This window comes from Pyxicephalus adspersus, chromosome 7, assembly GCF_032062135.1.
Source record: "Pyxicephalus adspersus chromosome 7, UCB_Pads_2.0, whole genome shotgun sequence".
In the NCBI taxonomy this organism is placed as follows: Eukaryota; Metazoa; Chordata; class Amphibia; order Anura; family Pyxicephalidae; genus Pyxicephalus; species Pyxicephalus adspersus.
The window spans coordinates 15,195,878-15,216,750 of record NC_092864.1 but is presented as its reverse complement, the minus strand read 5'-3'; the positions used below and the strand labels follow the sequence as shown (position 1 = coordinate 15,216,750).

Below are 20,873 nucleotides of genomic sequence, written 5' to 3'. Positions count from 1 at the left end.
CAGAGGGGAAGCGGTGTCACTCGGAGCCAATCAGGCTTTGCAGAATGTGCATGTTTAGACAGGGTGCATGCTGATGGAAGGAGAATGAACAACCATAAGCAAAGGGGTGGTGTATCATTGTGTCATTAATCAGGTAATATCCAATTATCAGACTGTAGGCAGTGGACAGACAACTTCATTTCTACACAGAGGAAGTGGTGTCACCCTGCTGGCTGTGCCAATTGGCAGATGTATAAATTGAAAAAGGTGGCAAAAAGTATTAGAAAATTCTCTAATCCTTATCCAAGTCAGCACCAGGTCTCCTTCTCCCATCGTGACCTACAGGTAATAAGCGAATCCAGCTTTTCCATGTACATATTTACAAACACCCTATAGTATATTATAAATGCACATTATTCAGAGAATCACAGAATTATTCAAAATAAAGTGATCCTGTCAAGTCTTAAACATTACCTTTATCCTTCCCGCCAATGTTCAACAGCCCACTGTATATGGAGGATATGACAGTACCAAGCTCAGGTTGTCCTGCTTCTTTGCACTTTGAAAGGAGATGACGAGCACAGAGATAAGCTGCGTTTTCTCTTCCTAACTGCATGCTTCTTAAAAGACCATGAACTGGTTGACTCCTTGTGCTGCTTCTCTTTCCCCAAGTCTGAGCTCTGCTATGCAAGAACTGAAAGAGGTTGATATCTGGTAAATACAGGTACTTACACTGCTTGTATATCGAAAATCAATTTACTGGTATAATAATAATTACAGAGCGCCATTTTTTTTGTCTTTATCTATCTGGAGTTCATCTTGAACTATGTAAAGGATTATATCACCCCTCATCCGGTCTCAAGATAAGAGAATGAATGGTAAAAAAAGTATTATGTAATTACCAGGGTTTTAAAGAACAATGTGCCAAGTACTCTGGAGAGTGCTTTATTTAGTAAATGTGACGCGGGGGTTTACAAATACTCTTTGAAATTGATAAAACTTATTCTGTTAGCAGCTTGAGTCACTTTAGTAAATCGTGGAAATCTAATGTGATTTTGCTAGACCCTCTCATTGGGTTAATGATCGGCTAACGCACACATTCAATAATACTTTAGGAAAATTTGATGCTATTTGGGATCCCTGGAAAGAATACAGATCACACTAGATGGGTATCGCTTCCATGTAACAAAGTTTTGTTTTTTTTTTACTCCTCCACCCCCTTTCCTCTTGTCCCTGTCCTGTCCACTCCTTTGGCCTCTTCAGCTTAGCCTTCGGCCATAAAGGGATGTTTGCTCATGTCAGATTGGTATTGTGCATTCTGAAAGCAGGTGAGGCATGTTTGTACTTCTGTTATTACTATTGTTATTATTATTTGTATTATTGTTATGTCATTTTCTTTTCTCTGAAAAACTCAATAAAAACTTGAAATACAAAAAAAAGTAATATTATTGCAAAGCTGGTACATTTCCCTGTATGCACAAAGAACAGTTTCACTTTACCTTTCCAGGTAAGAGAGGCCATGAGATGCACTACAGCCTGTTAAATACTTTATTTCACTTGGAAATCTGTTACAGATTGTCTCTAATAATCGCACAGTACAAAAAGTCCATATACCAATTAGTTCTGTTCATTGGCAACACAGAAAGGGGCAGTACACCAGTATTTCAGTTCTGAATCAATTTCAGAATTAATGGAAACATTTATTTGAAGAAATAGGGACATCACTTTCATCTTTCCAAAAATGTTAATTGTCTGACTATAATAGTGGCAGAGGAAGTCTGTATTTGGATATTTATTTCATATCTGTGACTCAAAGTACTTTAAAGTGAATAAAACATTCCCTCGTGAGAATCTTCCAAGTCCATGTATTATAATGACAGTAAATGATTCTCACAAGGGAATATTTATGGGAATGTCAAATTTCCCATTTAAATAGAGACCAAAGTGTTAAAGGCAATAGATCTACATGGCAGCCCTACAAGAGCAGTCTCTACATAACTCAGCTTACAGTTCGTAATATATTTTGTGGTCTGTAGAGTGCTCAGATTACTATCAAACATTACAGGGAGATCTCACCTTCTAGGTTTAGTTTCCTGTACTCCTATGTTAAGGCATGCAAAATTGGAAGTTTCCGCCTGATAAGGAAAAAAAAAAAAAAAAAACACTACATGGATAAGTGACACTGAAAAAATACCTATGTGGTTCCCAAAATACAGGATAGAAAAGCCAACAGGTGGTTTAATGACCAACCATCCATTTACAGCATAATTGTAACATCAATTTTGGGTGGCCTAACCATCTAAAGACAACCAGTCACGATGGGTTACTATAGAATCTGAACATTCTGACTATGTAGGCTTCTGCCAATTCAGCTTGAGTGTCAGCTCCCAAGTATGTATGACCGTATTAAATTAAACGGTCCCATAGTTTGAATGACAGTAAACAGCAGCAGTGCTCTGTTAGTTGTGTTATAGTTACTTAGCAGATGGGGGACCGTTGTCATACAGGAAAGAGTATATTTGAAATTAATCATTTCCTGGAATATTTCTGCAAACATTCAAAGATTTCTCCAAAATCCTTCCAATTTGATTAAATGCATTAGTGTCCTTTTTGACATCCACCAAGCTCACTAAACCATCCTCAGCTGCATACATATTTCTGGTATCCTGTTCAGTGGTGGTGTTAACTAGCTGGCCCTCTTCTTGTGCATTTACAGCAGAACCTATAGATTTCTATGAAGCTTTTCTTTCCTTTGGGAAATGCCCAATCACTTGACATAGTATGGAATGCTAAACAAATGGTGCAAATACATTTCTGTTATGAACAGTACTTCAAAGATTTATTTTTGCTGACATGTGGATAGTAACATACTACAGCCAAGGGAACTGATGAGTTTTCTCTAAAGTGGAGAAGACGATATTTATCAGAGCTTTCTATATCACAGTCCACATATCAGCAGAAATAAAGTTTTTGAATTATCGAATGCATGTTGTGCGGCTCAATACTCACATTATGACTATATGCTTTGGAAATCGGATGGAATCTAGAATGAGCCTGCACCTGTTGCTGGTAACCGCTAAACTGCTGTGGCTGAAGAGTGGCATTGTTGTGATCTCATAAGCTAGCCTGTACAACTAAAACAATGTAAAATGAGCATTGAGATGCCTGCATGCTCAGTTACGACTGCTTCTCTTTAATTTACTCTATAAGCAGAAGATAGTCCTGAATAGATTTAGGAACAGGCAACTCAGTCACTACATTTGAGAGAAGGCGTTCTCCAAGACTACGTCTAACCACTCTCCTCGCAAGAGCTTTTAGGGAGCCAGGTTCTGAGCACAGATTGAGTAGGCGCTGGCACAGCTGGGCATGTCTGGCCACCTCAGGGGGCACACCTCCTTCCCTTCTCATCCGGAGATTAGCGCAAGCTCTGTGCAACAGTTCTAAACATTGCTCCTCCCTTTCACCGCCCAGACCTCTGCCCATTAGGGCTGCAAGCCTCCCTGCAGGGTACAGCCCCTTCAGGTTGATGGTGTCAGGTAGTGCTCCATAGTCCAAGAGTAACCGAACGCTCTCCAGATTGCCTTTCATGACGGCCCAGCTCAGTGGCGTGTCCTGATTGTAGTCTAATGCGTTCACTTTGGCACCACCTTCCAGCAGTACCAGCACACAGCTGTCCATGTTTTTAAAGGCTGCCCAATGTAAGGGGGTGTCCTGGTTGCCATCAAGAGCATTGGGGTTGGCACCGTAGTCCAGCAGAATCTCCACGCATGTTTCATCCTTCTCTGCTGCGTAGTGGAGGGCAGTGCGCTGGTATCCATCTTTGGCATTTACCTAAAAGAATAGACAACAATGCAGTTTTTAAAAAGTACTTTTATGAGTCACAGTTATGAAAACCTATTTTCCAAAAATGTCAGAGCAAAAAAGAAAAAACATGTTCTATATCAATAATAAATTACTTTTAAAAATTTGAAATATCAGAAACTGAGAAGAAGCAGAAATTTGGATGGCAAATATGATTTAAGGAATTCATAATTGTGAAAATGTAACCAAAATTGAGCAGAGGTTCTGACTTTTTTCCACTCGCCATAAAAATGAATTTTGTTTTGGTCTATATGGGAGAGAGTAACATATGGGAGGGATTTGTCACTTTTTATTACTAGGGCAGGAAACAGGGGGAAATCTCCCCGATAAAGAACCAAGCTGCAATAAAAACCAGGCAGATTTAAACTCTTCTAAACTCCAAAACCAAAAATGATGAATTGCTCAGATCTGCAGTTATCCTATTGTAATCTAAATCTGCAGGTTCTACACACAGAGATATATATTCTACTCAGATCTGTTGTGCGTTTCCGTGGCCAATTGCAGAACCTTCAAACAGCAGCAACAAGCCATGATAAAACATCATTATATAACAATTTTATTATAGAAAATATTTTGGTTGCACTGACATTGGCTCCGTTCTCCAAGAGCAGTTCAACGCAGTCCGCGTCACACACCATACAGGCGCTATGCAATGGCAATAGTGTGTCGTGAGGAATGTTCACATCCACTCCCTACAGTAAGAGAAAAAGAGACATAATATTACTATTCAGCACCCAGAGTCAATTTAGGATGATACAGTAACGATTCACATATTAAACATTAACATATAGGTGATCACCATATAAAGATATAAAATATTTAATGGTCATGATGACTACCTTGGGTTTTAAGGGTCAACACTACATGATTGCCCATAGTTTAAATATAGGAAGTCCAACAAGCTTATTCAACGATTGTCTGATGTTCAAACTTTTTGTGCAAAAGACAAAAAAAATATTACTTTTACAAACAAACATTAGCACAAGGCAATCATCTCTACACAATTTGCATGAACAAAAAGACACTTTCCCAAACTGGCCTACAGCTGATTTGTACTGCAATTTGACCTACATCTTCAAACATCCATCCCACTTTCAAGGCTTTGCTGTTTTCATAAGGAGGTAAAAACAAAGGTTGCATGATGTTGCCACATCTGGGATACTGCAGTGCATATTCCGGTATCATTGCCTCAACTCTGTGGATATAGTGAAGGACCCAACTCCATCCAAGAGATTAGGTTGTGGTTACTACAAAGAACAGGCTAGTTTTTGAAACCGTGGCATGAAAGCCACCACCTTCCTTCACTAACCTGTCATGAAGAAACAAAATAAGTTGCCTCCTAAAATGCTCTTTATCTGACTGCTATGCTAACCCTTTGGCTTGTGTACATTGGATTGCTGACATGGAGCAACAAGACAGATCAAACACAATTATGTAAAGTAAAAGTGCAATCACTTGTGTGATTATCATAGGCACCTGCAACATGAAGCTGTTGCTTTTCATAATAAATCTTCCACTTTATGCAGTGCTCCTTATCAAACTTCCTTGTGAACCTCAACCATCAGGGAATGGGATTGACATGATATTGTATGACCACATCTTGCTAAAACTCCTTTGCTCCTCATTCCCTGTTCCATGTGCAGATTCCATATGAGCCAGGGATGAAGATCCTGCACCTAAGTGGTAATTTCCGGGTTCTCTGTGGCACACTGCGGTCTCCCACTGGCCCCTATGTCACTACAGGAAAAAATAGCAATGCATGAGCTAGTGGTTCAAACCAGTGAGTGCAACAGGAGAACAAAAATTGATTCTGCAGGGTCTTCATCTGATGGTTTCTTCTTACTAATGCAGAGAACTGGTGCATAGGGGAAGAGTATTCAATGATTTCATTACACTGTGCCCTTTTTGTGCCAATTTACTTTAAATCCCCAAGCATGTCACTTGTCCACTTGTAGACGTTGTCATGCACCTCCTATTTAACAATTGGTGGTCACATTTTCAAAATTAAAGTTTATCAATGTGCACTGAGAAAGATGCAAATACTTTATTTTTACTTGCTGAACACTTATTTCAGAGACAGCCATGCATCCAGCATTTAAAGGAGGATGCCAGCAATGGCAAGTGCCTAGAACAAATCTACCCTTTTCTACTCACCTTGCGAATTAGAGATTCCACAGTGTCACCAGGCAATGACCGCACGGAGGAGATTGTACGGATTAACCGCTCCGACAGAGAATATTTTCTATGCACCTCTATCATTTTTCTTACACCTGGAATATAACAGAAAGCAAAAGAAATAATTAGGAAAAAATGTATAATTACACACTGGTTTATCCAATAATTGATAATGATTTCATTTTTTTTATCCATAAACCTCTTTAGCATCCCAAAAAGTTACAATAAAGATGAAACGACAATGAGCAGACATCAACCAACTGATTACAATAAATCAATTTCAAAAGAACTTTTTTTTCTATATAAAGCAAACAGATTCCCCCTATACAGAAGCAATGGTCCTTCTGCGGAGATTCAACACATCCTCGGTTAAGTCAAACCTCAAACTCTCCAACATGAAGGAACATTAGCTTTGCATATCTCAGGTCTAAAGGCTTTTACTCCTCCAGTTTGGAGCTGAGCACTGGCTATACTTTTAGTTTCAGTTCACTTATCACACAGGTATGTATAATGATTTGTGAATATGTAAAGCGAGTTACCTGGTTGCTTCCCAATACCCAATAGACCTTTGCTGCTCCTAATTATATCTTTACCTCTACTAAGGAAGATAACAGGGCAGCAACTGCCAGGCCTCAGGGGGCCTCCAAGCTCCAGACTTATCCTTGGCCGAAGTAAGAAAAGCTGAATAAAGTGGCAAAAATAAATCTTTATATATAAAAAAAAAATCTACATTTCACATTGATAAAGATTTACAGCATCATTTTCTTTGTAATTCTCTTCTCAATGCTTGTAAACTGCTGGCCATTAAATTAACACTTTTGGTTTATCTAATGATATCAGAGCGGTGGGTTTTGATAAATAATTCCCACCTTTTATTAGCATTCCTTCGAGAGGTGCACTGTTTGTGTTGCATTTGGCAGGCCATTCATTTAGCTGGAGATCAAACACAGAAAGTTGTGCTTGCTGCATTTCTTTTAAAGGGCATGGCAAGGCTATGAGCAGCAGTGCATTGTAAGGTGGCTTTTAGGTGCCATTAACAATGAACGATAACCCAACGCATGTGCTGCGTGTTGATGAGCACTCCATACTTCAGATAAAGTAACATAGTAGTGTGACAAGACCCAAGTATGTAAAAAATAAATAAAATACATTTTTGTTGGCATCTTCTTTGACAAACATTATTTGATAATTTATATCTATACTCATGGCTTCCCTGGAGAACAAGTGTCATATACAGCATTTTGTAAACCTACAAAAACAATCTGCCTGTACCTCCTGCGCTGGGGATTGGTATACAAGTACCAAGAAGAGGAAAGTCAATGGCTGTCCTATCTCTCCTGTCTATCTATTGGTTATATATCTGGCCCTAGAAATAGAGGTGCCAATCGTAGTCATATTATTATCCTTTTAAATACATAGTCATAACACCGGTAACTTAATACATGATGAATCAATACTCTTATAACCATTCCAATAGCCTAACTAAATTCCACATACACAACGATAAAACATATGCTCACCTCGTCTATACCTTGTACAACAAATCCCCTAAGGAAGCAGCATGGCGAAATGCGTAGGGGCAAGAAACATTTAATATGACCAAAATGTTATGCTTAGGGATCCAATCTGTATAGTCATTTGGTCTTTTCACCCCATGAAATACTAATGGGGATCAGGACTTGTAACTATTGTATGTATATATCACCGATTATTTTTGCTGTAATAACGCTATTATCAATATTAATACCCACTGCCAACCCCTCCCCCCCCAGCTTTTTCTCTATGTTTTCTTCTTGAAAAAATCACTTTGCATTCTATAAAGCTGGCCCATTCAATTGAATATGACCCTGCCCAGGATGCTCACCAGAAAACTGGAATTTATTTATACAAACATCTTCCAGTTTTTTCCATTTATAAAAGCCAAAAGCCATTTTCAGCCTGATATCACATTTATAATTAAGAACATTTTTGCATTTTACTGGCCCATGTTCCTTATGCCATTCTCAGATGGGTGATTGCTACTTTATAAATAGCATTTGCCATTCTGAATGCTCTTGGAATTAGTGGTGTTTGTACCAAATGCCTTGATCATCAGCCTTGCACTGATTGCCCCTTTTAAAATCAATCAGTGGCCTCATTAGAAGTCTTTAGGTTGCTCATCACCATTTGTAGGGATCATGGCTAGGAAAAGTGGGAATCGGTTGCTCCATGAAATTGAACAGAGCTTCTTTTACCAAACTTAGGGTAAATACTGTATGACAATCAAAGTACTGATCACCCCCGTATAAAATCTAATTGCCTTTTTATAAATAAGACGGTATAAACTTAGGGCTCAGATTTGCCAAAAATGCAGAAGGACAAGAGAACTGGAGAGCTGACTGCTGCTTTTTAAATTGGCCTCCGTTGAATGGCACCTGAAAAAATGTCTGCTTTACATTCCTGGTATGGATTTACAGATGTTTGCGTATTAACAATGAACATCAGAACTCTTGTGACAGGTTCTCTTTGGCTTATATTTAGGAAATATGGTACTGGCTGGGACAATAAAGGTCCCTGAAAAGGGAAGATTAGAGCATTGTGCATGGCCGCCCATGTCCTAGTAGAGAGGGTTACAAGCATAGCCCGCACTCCCATTTCTTCACACTCTTCCCGCCGCATTTGAGGACTAGCGGAGGTGCTGCGTTCTCCCTCCGATGCCCCTCAGGGAGGCTCCCTGCCTCTGGCACTTAGCAGGCACATGAGACGGGCCAAGGCGATGCCTCCCAGGGCTGCTTTTAATGGATGAAGAGCAGAAAGCATCTCCTTCCATTAATTCGTGCTCGGATGGGATGAAATATTCAGTACCCATCAAAATGAGGACGGGAGGGGGATCAGCTCAGGCTCCCTTCTAGCCAAAGAGGCCGCGCTGCCAAATCCTCGCACACAGCAAATATTAGGGGAGACGTTAACCAGTTTGTTGCCAGGGGAACCAGATGTAAAGTGCTAGTCTGGTAATGGAAGAACAACATAACAAGACTTGGAGCTATAGGCTAACACACAGCAGCTGGAAACTGTCAGCTAGATTACAAGAGGGAGGCCGTGGTCTCCACGCTGCTAACTTTGCCCCCTTTAGTAATTTTAGCACTTATGACATACAATGTTAACATAACAGGGCACATGAACAGACCTGACATGTAACATATTACACACAGAAATGGGCAATTCTGGGTACCGTTAAGCTGCAAATCAGGCATTTTATGGAAGAACGGACACAACATGTATTTTGCTTTTTTGAGGATGTCATTACTGCAGACACCTCGAGATCATCTTACCAAGGAGTAAAGGATTAAAAGTTCCAAATGACTAATGTAAAATTGCCACCATTCAATCAGATCCATTTATACCTAGCAAAAGTTACTTGCATGTCAGAAAAGCACAAAACACAAATAAAGCATAACTAAACTTTACATAAAAGTGTAGACAACCCTTTTATGTAAGGTAAAAATTCTGATTGTGTTTTTTTTTAAATGCAACACCCTTTTTTTAAAAAAAAGGGGTGCAGCACTGCCCCCTAATTCTTAATCGCCTAGGCCAGATTTTGGGCTGCTCCTTCTGCACATGCCTAAGAAGCTCACACATGCACAGTGTGATCTGCATTTTTTTCCCATCTACGTCAACCGATCTCGTGTCTGCATCCGGAATCGTAGGAAGAAGAACCCGGAAGAAGAGAAGATGGTGGCGCCCCGTGTGCCTGCCCGAAGACGGATCCCCCGGACAACGCAGGATCCAATGGAAGAGATCTCTGGATCGATCGACTCCTCTGCGGGATTGAACATCTACAGCATACTTACATATTTCGCAAGCGTAGCTCCTTCTTTGCCCTCTACACCAGCAGTTACATGGTGATCCTGTTTAGTGACTGATGATGCACAGTAGTTATGTCATTCCCAGTTTCATTCTCAGCATATCAAGAATAACCTGGGATACATACTCAAGTAGAACTGCAATTTTTTTTTTTATCTTTGGGCAAAACAGACTTTGCGTGTATATCTGCCAACTTTGGTTAAAAAAATGCTCAAGCCTGCAAAACCAAAGCACTTTCAAATGCAAATACTACATTTCAGAACTCCAGTTCAGGCTGACCAGCTCCCATGTGTCTACAGGTCCACTAATATGATGGGCAGCCTCACAGGAGTCGCGCACAGCAGGGTAGTCAATATGACTTTGGGTCCAGCAAGTATGCATTTGATTAATAGGGTGCCTTGTGTTCTAGAAGGAGAGGCCATTGTCAGTAAAAGCAGAGAATGGGAGTGCCGTCTGCTGGATACCTGGAAATTGTATAATCAGAACGTGCAATTCATTCTTTCCAAGTCACCACATTGAGATATATACCAAATAAACCAGCAGATTGTCCAGGCTTTAATCACCTTTATATCCTCCCACATTGCATCCCTAGAAGTAGGAGTCTCCACTATTAGGAGAAGCTATGATATAGCTGTTCTGTATTTTATCGTTTAAAACCTAAATGTCTTTGGTCCTCCTATTGGAAAAATCTCTTTTTACTTTAAAGATAGGAGAGACAGGGCTAGCCCTGGCCAGAGACTGTTGCTAGGCTCTGGAAGAGCCGAAGAGGACTGACTGCAAATCAAGCTGGGATCATGAAAAACTGAAGCTGTGAGGACAACAGGCATAGAAGGTAGCAGCTATTCTCGACTTGGTAAAGGTGCAGGCTTTTTGGCTGTAATATTGGTCCCCAAAATGTTGTTCCAGGTCAGGGAGTTGCTAGGTGGCTAATAAGGATCAGAAGGCATAGCCAGCATATTTACAAACCATTTCAGAGATATGATGGCTACCATTACAACTTCTCCTTTTGAAAACGCAATTTCCTGATGGTTATCCTCATCTTAAAGTTTAAATAATAATTCCTGAATCACTATCCCAATACAAGACTGTAGGTCAGAAGTTCTAAGCATTTCTTATTCGGAATTTATAATCCAGAAATATTGAAGCCAAAAGATTAGCATGACAGCTGGGCAACTGCCATTTCGTAAAGAAAGTCAGCAGTGGCACCCACCATATTTTTTGTTAGAGAAAAGTCTGAAGCTTCTATGTCACTATAGTGAAGTGCCAGCTGATAAGTTCAAAGAGTTCATCACGGCAGTTTCCTTATTTCTCTAATGACAGGGCAACTTTAGGGGAAATTCATATCACAATGCTGTACATTTCAAGAATCTTCCTGTGCCCCACTGGCCAAACTATTCCAAGTTAATGGGCGGCAACACAGCTCAAAATTGCATCATAAATGAGCTGATGCATTTGTTATATCACTGTGCACAGGACACTGAAAATTGTTTTGCGTTGTGTTGCAGCACACATGTGCTTTGTAGATGCAAGCCACCAAGAGTATAGGTCTGGGTGGAATCAGGGGGCATTTGTGAGCCTTTTTTGGAGCCACCACGCACCATTAGGCTTGGACCAAACCTCAAGTGAGGATCCTAATTACAAGGCAAACTGACATTGTCACACCTATTGACCGGGCTGCAATCAGAAATTTTTGGACCCCTTACTAGCTAAAGTTCCTGGGCCCCTTTCCTATTTTGCACAGGGCTAGCATTACAAAAGCCACATTTTTTTGATTGGGGCCTGGCACAGAAGTACTAATGTCAAACACCTCAATGGTGGCCATGCCTACTGATACTAACCTTCCATTTACGCTCCAGCTGCTCCATTTGCCTGTCAGAGTACACAATCTAAACCTATGCAAGTTTTATGTCAGGGGTAAATTCAGGGTTGTTAAACACCCCACCCACAGCCCCTCACCCCTACCTGACAGTATTTAGGCCTAATACCTGCAAGTTACTATGGTGTCACCGTTGGGCAATTCACTGTTACAAATGTAAACAGTTGTCTCTGAAACAGGAAAGGAAACAGAAAAACCTATTCCAGGGACAAATGTTTAAGACAGAGGTCGCCAAATTCTGGCCTTTAGGCCAGGTACGGCCCAGCCAGTAGTCCATTCAGGCCTAATGCCGACCTAATCCCGACCGGCAGGGGTCGGCAACCTGCGGCTCCGGAGCCGCATGCGGGGGTAAGGGGACATTCTCTCTCCTCAGTATACACTGCAGAGGAGAGAGATTTCCTTTCTGGGACGTTCCCTCTCCTCCGTATGCATTGTGGAGGAGAGGGATTTCCTTTCAGGGGCATTCCTGGTGGGGGGCGGCACCATCAGCGTGAGAGAGTCCGGCCTTGACCTCCTAAAATGGCTTGGTAAAAAGTTTGCCGACCCCTGATATAAGACAAGACAAAGTTTGTTTCAAGAGATTTTGACTTTTTTTTAATCTAAAGAGAAATAATCTATAAATTCACTGTTTTCAGATCAACAAACAATTTATTTAATCGGTAATGAGAGTAAGAAGAGAAACAGGCTTGTTGTGCAAATTTAGATAAAATAACAATAATTTCTGATTTGAGTGATTGTAAGGTCCAAACATTTTCACACATAATGAGCTTTATTCTAAATGATATCAAACCCAGAATACATCACAGTGGTTACAAAACACAATATCATGTATCATAGATGTCAACGGTGTCTCAACCGGACGCGTTTCGCACATAGGCTTCATCAGGGGATGTGGAGACGTTACATTGGTATAGTGAAGTAACCAGAAAATAGAAAAAAGATGAAATCAAATCCCTTAAAATTAAAGTTGGTTGGTGGCTGACTAAAATTTCCCATTACTTTGAACCAGGGTTGAGAGTGCTTAAAATGGCTAAAAGAGTACTTTTACACGTTTTTCTGTATTTCCAATGGATAACTGACATACAATATTAGGGCCCATATACATTAGATCCACCCAGTAAATAGATTTATATTAGGGAATATTCAAGCTTGACCCATGGGTCTTAGCGTTTCTTCCAGAAAAAGGAAGTAAAGCTTTCCCTTAGAACTCTTAGAGGAATAATGGGGGACTTCTCAGAAATGCAAAGGCAATGAATAAGTGAAAAGAGGAAGATCCCAGTTTGTGTAATCTTTTTATCGTTGGTAGATGGTGTTATGGACGGAATGTCTGCAGCCAAGCAAGAGGAGACTCCTCTTGCCCAAGTATTGGGAAATATTAGTCAGCCACCTAACAACTTTAATTTCAAGGGATTGGATCTCCTCTTTTTCTATTCTCTGGTTACTTCACTATACTAATGTAACGTCTATACGTTTATATTGTCTGATGAGGCCTATGTGCGAAACGGGTCAGGAAATGAGATACCATTGACATATATGATACATCATATCGTGTTTTCTAACCACTGTGATGTATTTTGGTTTTATTATGATTTAGAATAAAGCCCATTATATGTGATATTTTTTGTACCTTACAATCAAAATTATTGTTATTTTATCTAAGTTTGCACAACAAGCCTGCTGCTCGTCTTACTCTCATTACCTATTCAAATATAAGGCTTGGCAAACAGCTAAACGCTCCAAATTTGGATTCTACTTCCTTATTTCTGACTAACCTATTTAATCATTGACTCCTGCAAAGAGTAAAAACTGCCATGTAATTTCTCTCTACATATCCAGTGTCACAGATTGCAGCAGACTGACTTTTTATCTGGTTGCTTTATATATTGCGTTTTGCAAATAATCTGCTCTCTCTGAATAATTGTGAGACAAGCGGTTATGATAATATAGACTGATGTCAAAAAATGTGGGCTTATATGCAGGACACCTTCACATATTAGAAAGGGTTTCTCACCCAGAGGTTGCTAGGGTTTTTTAAGCAATTTGTGAGTTTAGGTGACACCAATGATCTTTTAGGCTGTAAGGGTTAGATTCTTCACACCGGCCAGCAATGTAAGAGGCAATCTGACCACCACACTAATATACTGCGAGTTATGGATATAGAAATTATAGCAGAGGTTCCCCTATGATAAAATGGTCAGGAAACACTGCATTAGAGGATCCAGCAATAGTATGCGCACAATATAACTCCGCAAACTTACCTGTGAATTCACAGGATGGGTTAACAGACATTGTGCTGAAAAGCAACAGCACCACCTGGTGGAAGAAAAGCAAAAGACATCAGAAAATGGAAATTGCTTTAAGGATACAAAAATGTATTATTTTATTATTATTACACAGTATTTATATAGCACCCTCATATTACGCAGTGCTGTACAAAGTCCATAGACATGTGACTCAGCTGTCCCTCAAAGGGGCTCACAATCTAATGTCCCTACCATAGTCATATGTCAATAATTGTAATAAATTGCAAGAAACATCATTCTGGTATAAATTAATATCCACATATGCTTACCTGGATTTGTAACTTTTCCAGATACTAAGGCCAGTCCTGCGCTCTGGAGATAATACAGCAAAACCAGCCCTGTTCTGTGTATGGACAATAAAGGAGCAGCAGCACACTCAGAAGGTCATCACGCTGCACTGCTGTTTTGTCTAGTTATTATTCTAGCTGTACAATTCCTGACCAATAGTTGATCAATATATTTTTTGCACATTCCTAATCATTGCCCAATTGATGGTGTCCCCCTTGCATAAACTCTGGAGGATATTGATCACTTACCTAGCTGTGCAGTGATCAGTCGGTGTACAGCCATAATTAGATGAATAGTATGTAGAGCACACTAGGCCGGACTCCCTCTCGGGTCCCGCCCTGATGGCTCCACCCCCCCACCAGGAACTCTCCCAAAAGAGAAATCCCTCTCCTCCACAATGCATATGGAGGAGAGGGAATGTTTGCTATTTACCCCGGCGACGGAAGTTTTAACACCGGCCACGGTAAATAGGGAAGGGAGCCACAACACCGAGGCTCAAGAGCCGCATGAGGCTCCGGTAGTTTGTTCCGGCTGGAATTAGGTCAGATCAGCCAGGGGCCGTTAGACCAGGACAAACTACTGGCTAGGCGGTATCTGGCCTAAAGGTCAGAGTTTGCCAACCTCTGATGTAGAGTGTGCAATGTAGTAGAGACTGGGAAGGCCAAGGCCCCAACTTTAAACCAATCAGGGCTTGAGTGCTTTTTGAGCAATATTGTTAGTCAAACACTGTACACATACTTACAGGAGAGAGAGCATAGTTGCATTTATTGGTATGCTTCTGCTTATTCATTGTCAAATGACATTTCTCTAGTCTATGGATCTTCAAATGCACCCCCCCACCCCCCATTCACTGTGGTTTATTCCGCTGACCCTACATCACCATTGTGTCCTATACTTACATAGTAGCTGGTTGGAGGTACCACTGTGCCTGGCGGGGGAAGTCAACCCACAGAAGCGCCTAATTAGTAACTTTACACGTCTGGAGAGAGAGAACAAGAAACCCTGCACATATCCATGACCATGGTCATAAATGATAATGCAATATAAAGCTTACATTGAGTCTTTTTGTACATGAAAATCCATGAATCAAAATGGGGGGTCTGAAACAACTATGTCACCATGTTCAAAAATGTCAAAAAGCATAGACCTGAAGGTTTATACCCCATCATTACACCTCTTCTACTGGTCACTGGATTGTCAAATGCCAATCCCCCCTGCACTCTATGGTTCCTTCCACTGACCACTTCATTACCATTGTGTCCTATTCAAACCTAGAAGCTGGTGGGAAGAACCATTAGCCCAGCTGGGAAGCCAACCCACATGAGCACTGAAATGTCTCTTTGTAAATCCTAAGGAATAAATCACTGACAGATAATACAGCAGCAGAAATCAGCTGATATCTATGATGTCTAAACAGAGATAGCTCTGTTATTCTGGAGATAAATTGGTGACAGAGTCATAAATAAACAAAGCTATTCTGTGCTACATTACAGTGTTATATGGAGTATTCTTAACACAACCCAGACCGAGCACCTCCAGGGACACAGCACCGTGAACACTTACCGGCTGAGCTCTACCAGCTTACTGGCCTTGGAAGCAACTACAGCTGTCTGAAGCCTCAGCCAATCACAAGCCGCACTTCTTAGATTGAAACAAACTTTCACCAATTGCGAAACAGCTCAACATGGGCGGGACCAAGCGAAGGACTGCTTATCACGACGCAATGTGCGTCCGTATGAAGCGCTTGAACTATTTTAGACCGTACGCCATACCGTAGTTTTCCATATTTGTTGTTGGTAATGTGTTCTGGTTAGTATGGCCATACCCTATATTACGCGCCGTCGCTGGCCATGTCTAGCATTGGCAACGTGTTCCCAGAGCTTAGTCTTACCTATGACTTTATAACGTATTTCGCCATATTGAGTATTGGCAGTGTGTATGTAGTAACCCTCAGCAGCCATGTCTATATTTATTCTAAAAGGGCTCTCGTTTCAGTTCATATTAAAACAATGACTCGTTCTGCCATCTAGTGGTTAATCGTTACAGTGCACAGCTGTAACAATAGGAAATTAATAGGAAAGAAACGAATTTTTAGAGTGAAATGAAAAGGAAATAATTTATATATAGGGCTAAAAATGTGTTAGATAAAGTGCATAACTTGGTAGAAAGACCATATCTGTACAGACATCAGAAAACTATATATTCCAATAAAATAGGAGTTGAGATCAGTTCAGTTTGGTAAACTATCAATACTAAAACTAAACTGAAAAGTGCCCCAAAAAAATTACACTTACCTTCAATCTGATCCATCCTGGGGTGTCTTGTATGGCGCCCTGCTTTGTCCCGACATACGTCGCGGAACCGGTGCTCTGGGCGCAGCTATCGTCTCTTGTTTTGGGTTCTTCATCCTACATCACCCGAGCCAAGCGCGAGATCAGGTGATGTAGGATGGAAAAAAACTGGCAAAGTTTTCTCTTTGGGTGAAAAATCTCCTTCTCTGAATGCCCGAGATGCTTGGGCATGCGCAGAAGGTGCACCCAAAAGCCTCCTGGGATGCGTGACGTAGGTATCCAGGGAGGCAGAATTTTTACCTTACATAAAAGGGTTGTCTACCCTTCTGGACTAGAGTACATTTAGGCTGTATTACCATTTTCAGAGGGTTACAATGGCCGAACCAAGAAAAAGTGCCTGTATTTCATTAAGAGACCTCTTGACATAAGCGATGTAGGAGTAAAGGAACGATAAGGGCAAAATCCACACTCCCAAGTATGAATTGCATCTACAGCCCATTTGAAGGAGAAAGCAGATGCAAGTTTGGAGACTTCACATGAAGAGAGACATATAAAGCTACTGATTTCTGGAAATGAATTTTGAAATTAGAAAGAGCTCCAAAATACTGAATCTCTTTCATTAGATTTGGTAAAGAAATCAAAAGATTAGTAAGGTAAAATAATAAATTTGCAAAGGCTGTGGCTTTATGTTCCCTATTCATTTTTTCAAGTCCTTGGTTATTCTGATTTGCTCGAATTCACTGGCAGCAGTTTGATCACTAGCATGAAACAATGTAACCGAGGGTTTGTCACAAGTATTTCGAATTCTGTCTGTCAAAAGCCTGTGGGATAGAGTTGCTTAAAAATGGGAGAAGAAGGACTAACCAAAAGGGGGACAAATCTGAAAAGGTAGCATATAAAACTTGTAGTAGTAAAGATCTAAAAGTAGGGAATTCCCATCAAACAATGGGACCTACCTACTTGGGGGAGATAGGTAGCAATGGCTAGGGTGAGGAGGCATGCCCACCCCATGAGGCAGAAACCGTTAAATTAGAGAATCAAAAATAAAGAACACACCTATCCCTAAAGTTCTAACTTGAAACAGTAGTAGGATTGGGGAACATCAGAGAACCACAGCAAAAATATATATTCAGCAACTATAAACAAACAAAAAAAAAAGTTCTAGTTCTAAGTAGTAGTATTAGTACAACTGTTCAGTCCTGTACAGCAGGAGAGGTCTAAAAGATCTCCCCGCCATAACAGTGCCCATATCATATCGGAAGAAAGTAATCATCATCAGTACCAGAAATTAAGCAAGTAGTAAACTGTATGGCATTCAGTAGTATCCAGGACATGAGGTGTAAACAAAGGTTCAGTAGTTATCCAAGTAGCTGAACATTAGTTTGTTGCAGTAGGGGTCGCTTCACCCAATGTGGACCGTTCTTAGGCTTCCAGAATTAAGAGAATAAACCTATTTGCATGTAGCATGACAGTACTTAGGGGGGAGGAAGCGCTGGGAGCTGCCATCTTCCTCTGGGTTCTTCTTCCTACATCACCCAATGTTGCATTGCGCACGCATGAGATCGGGTGACATAGATGGGGAAAAAGATTGTTGATCTCACTTGGCATGAAGGGCATTTTTTTTCCACTAAAAAAAGTTAATGGAAGGAGCATCCAAGAGCCTCCCACGATACCTACATCAGGCTTCGAGCTCCTATCTTGCCTTAATCGCAGCGGCTGTCTCCCCCCTTTCTAAACTCCTCTATCATGCCACATTTATAGCAATGCAACTCATCAGATTTTTCCTTTTTCTTGAACCCCATATCATCCTGCAAAATTAGTGGTGCAACCCTTCACCTACCCCACTTACTGTATGCCCATACCACCCTGATATAATAACAATCCACCCCTTACCTGTCTCCCCTTGCTATATCCTGACATCACCCTTTCCTATAGTCCCATATCACCTTCAGAAAATGTTATTGTACCCCTCATCACCTGCCCCCTCTTCTCACCCAGCAAAAATACCAGTGCAGCCATCACCTGCCCTCTTCTTATACCCCATTATCACCCTGTAATACACAAGCACACCCCAACACCTGACTCCCCCTTTCTAAACTTCCAACTCACCCCAAATTTACACCAATACTGCTCATATCACACTGCAGCAAAAGCAATGCACTCCATCCCCTACCATGTTCCTGTATACAACACATCACCTTCTGACTTCTTCCTGTAGCCCCATATCACCTTACAACAATAGCAGTGCACCCCATTACCTGGATCTCCCCCTCCTGTACCCCCATATCACCTCACAATAGGAGTACATGCCATCATCTGTCTCTCCCCTCCCCATATTACCCTGCAAATAACACCAGTGTACCAAATATCTGTCCCCATTTTCCATACCCCATCACCTGTCTGACACTTCATTCACCCCCATTTCATCCTGCAATAATACCAATGCATTCCATCACCTAGCATTCTCTTCCTGAATATCATATCATTAATAATATACAGGATTTATATAGTGCTAACATATTAGGCAGCGCTGTACATTAAATAGGGGTTGCAAATGACAGACAGATACAGACAGTGACACAGGAGGAGGATAGGACCCAGAAGAGCTTACAATCTAGGAGCTGGGGAAAGTATCACACAATAGGTGGGGGAGATTTGGAATGGTGGGAAGTAGTGATGGTTTCAAAAGACAGAAGGAGACGGTTATGCAAGTTTGAAAAGATGAGTTTTGAGTGCTCTTTTACATGAGCATAAAGTAGGAGCAAGCTGAATAAAGCAAGGAAAAATAAACAAGGTTATGAGTGAGGAAGTCATTAGTAGGCCATTGGAGGAGCGAAGTGAGCAGCTAGGGGAGTATTTTTCTATCAGGTCAGAAAGGTAGGTGGGACAAGAACTGTGAAGGCAAAGCACAGGAGCTTGAATTTGATTCTAAGGTGAAATGGAAGCCAATGAAGAGAACTACAAAGAGATGCAGCAGAAGAGGAGCGGGTGGGAAGGATTGATGAGTCTGGCTGCAGCATTCAAAACACTGGGGAATGTATTTTTTGTTGAGTTAGATCTTACACTTGTTTTTTACAAATTTTAGGGTGGTGAATTCAGAAATGACCAATTTTTTGCTATACCCCTCATTTTTGTCAAAAAACATAATGAAATAATAACTTGAATGCATTGTTTATTTAAATTTCTTTTGTTCCTACAAAGGTTTTATTGTTACCCTGACATTTGTTTACAGTAAAACATTTGAAAATTAATCAGGTAAGCGGTTAAGGTAAAAATTTAGGCTTATAGCTTTTCCTGGAGTGTTCAGTGTTAGGACAATCCCGCCGATGCTCCAACAATAGTCAGCCATCATATGTCATCCCATCTACACAGATACTGTCCTTACATGACCTTCAAATCTTGGTGGAATCGTTCACCTTGCTCATCACTGACTGCACCAAGGTTTTCCAGGAAGTTAGAAAGATGGCTATGCAGAAAATGCACTTTGATGCTCATATGGCAACCAACCATTTTGTAGCTCTCCAAGAGTTTCTGGACAATATATGTGTAATTATTTGCTTGTGTGTTTCCAAGAAAGTCCTTGACAATGGCTTTGAATGATAACCAAGCATTCTTTTCCACTTTTGACATTGTCCTGATGAACTGCCGAATCTGTGGACCATCAAACACCCTGGCCTTTTTTTTTTCGCAAAGCTTTAACGAACTGCTTCATCAGACCCAGTTTTATGTGCAGAGGCGGGAATATAATATTCTTCTATCTTCTATCAACAAGTGGCTCATGTAGAATGTTTGGATCACCTGGTTTTGGGCCAGAGCTTGAAGGTCAATACCTTTCCACCCAATGCCTCGCACAGGCTCTACTGTCCCACATGCACAGATAACAGGGATAGTTGGTGTATCCTCATTGCTGACCAAGAAGGAAGCATACCATTTTAAGGTCAACACAGAGGACCCAATTATGTTGGTGAAATTGCTCAATGACTCTCTTTATGTCTGCAAATTCTTCACAAAGAGAAATTGAATGGCCAATTGGAACTGACCCAAATATATTGCCATTGTGAAAGAGCACACACTTTAAGCTTTGCTTGGCGCTATCGATGAATAGTCGTCATTCAGTTGAGTTATAGATTGGAATTCCCAATTCCTCTATTAAACCAAGTATGTTATGGCAATACACAAAGCCACTGTCTGTTCTAAAGTACTGCAGAAATGCAATTTCTCTGGTTGGAAAGTACAATACCTTTGTTCCTTTTTCAA

General features: G+C 40.8%; 1 protein-coding gene across 3 annotated transcripts; it reads right to left on the bottom strand.

Annotated features, from left to right (window-relative positions):
* Positions 1 to 1,507: 1,507 nt before the first annotated feature.
* ASB8 (ankyrin repeat and SOCS box containing 8) lies at positions 1,508 to 15,948 on the bottom strand. 3 transcript variants are annotated; one of them, XM_072417580.1, is made up of 5 exons: positions 15,889 to 15,948; positions 13,993 to 14,047; positions 5,995 to 6,110; positions 4,428 to 4,532; positions 1,508 to 3,810 (listed from the first exon to the last, which is right to left on the bottom strand). In XM_072417580.1, the coding sequence occupies exons 2-5, from the start codon at positions 14,021 to 14,023 to the stop codon at positions 3,178 to 3,180; spliced, it is 885 nt and encodes a 294-aa protein (XP_072273681.1). In that variant the 5' UTR covers positions 14,024 to 14,047; positions 15,889 to 15,948; the 3' UTR covers positions 1,508 to 3,177. The 3 variants fall into 3 exon arrangements, with proteins under 3 accessions (XP_072273681.1, XP_072273682.1, XP_072273683.1); XM_072417581.1 differs by lacking the exon at positions 15,889 to 15,948 and adding an exon at positions 14,307 to 15,074; XM_072417582.1 differs by lacking the exons at positions 13,993 to 14,047; positions 15,889 to 15,948 and adding an exon at positions 8,713 to 8,868.
* Between the last annotated feature and the right edge of the window lie 4,925 nt (positions 15,949 to 20,873).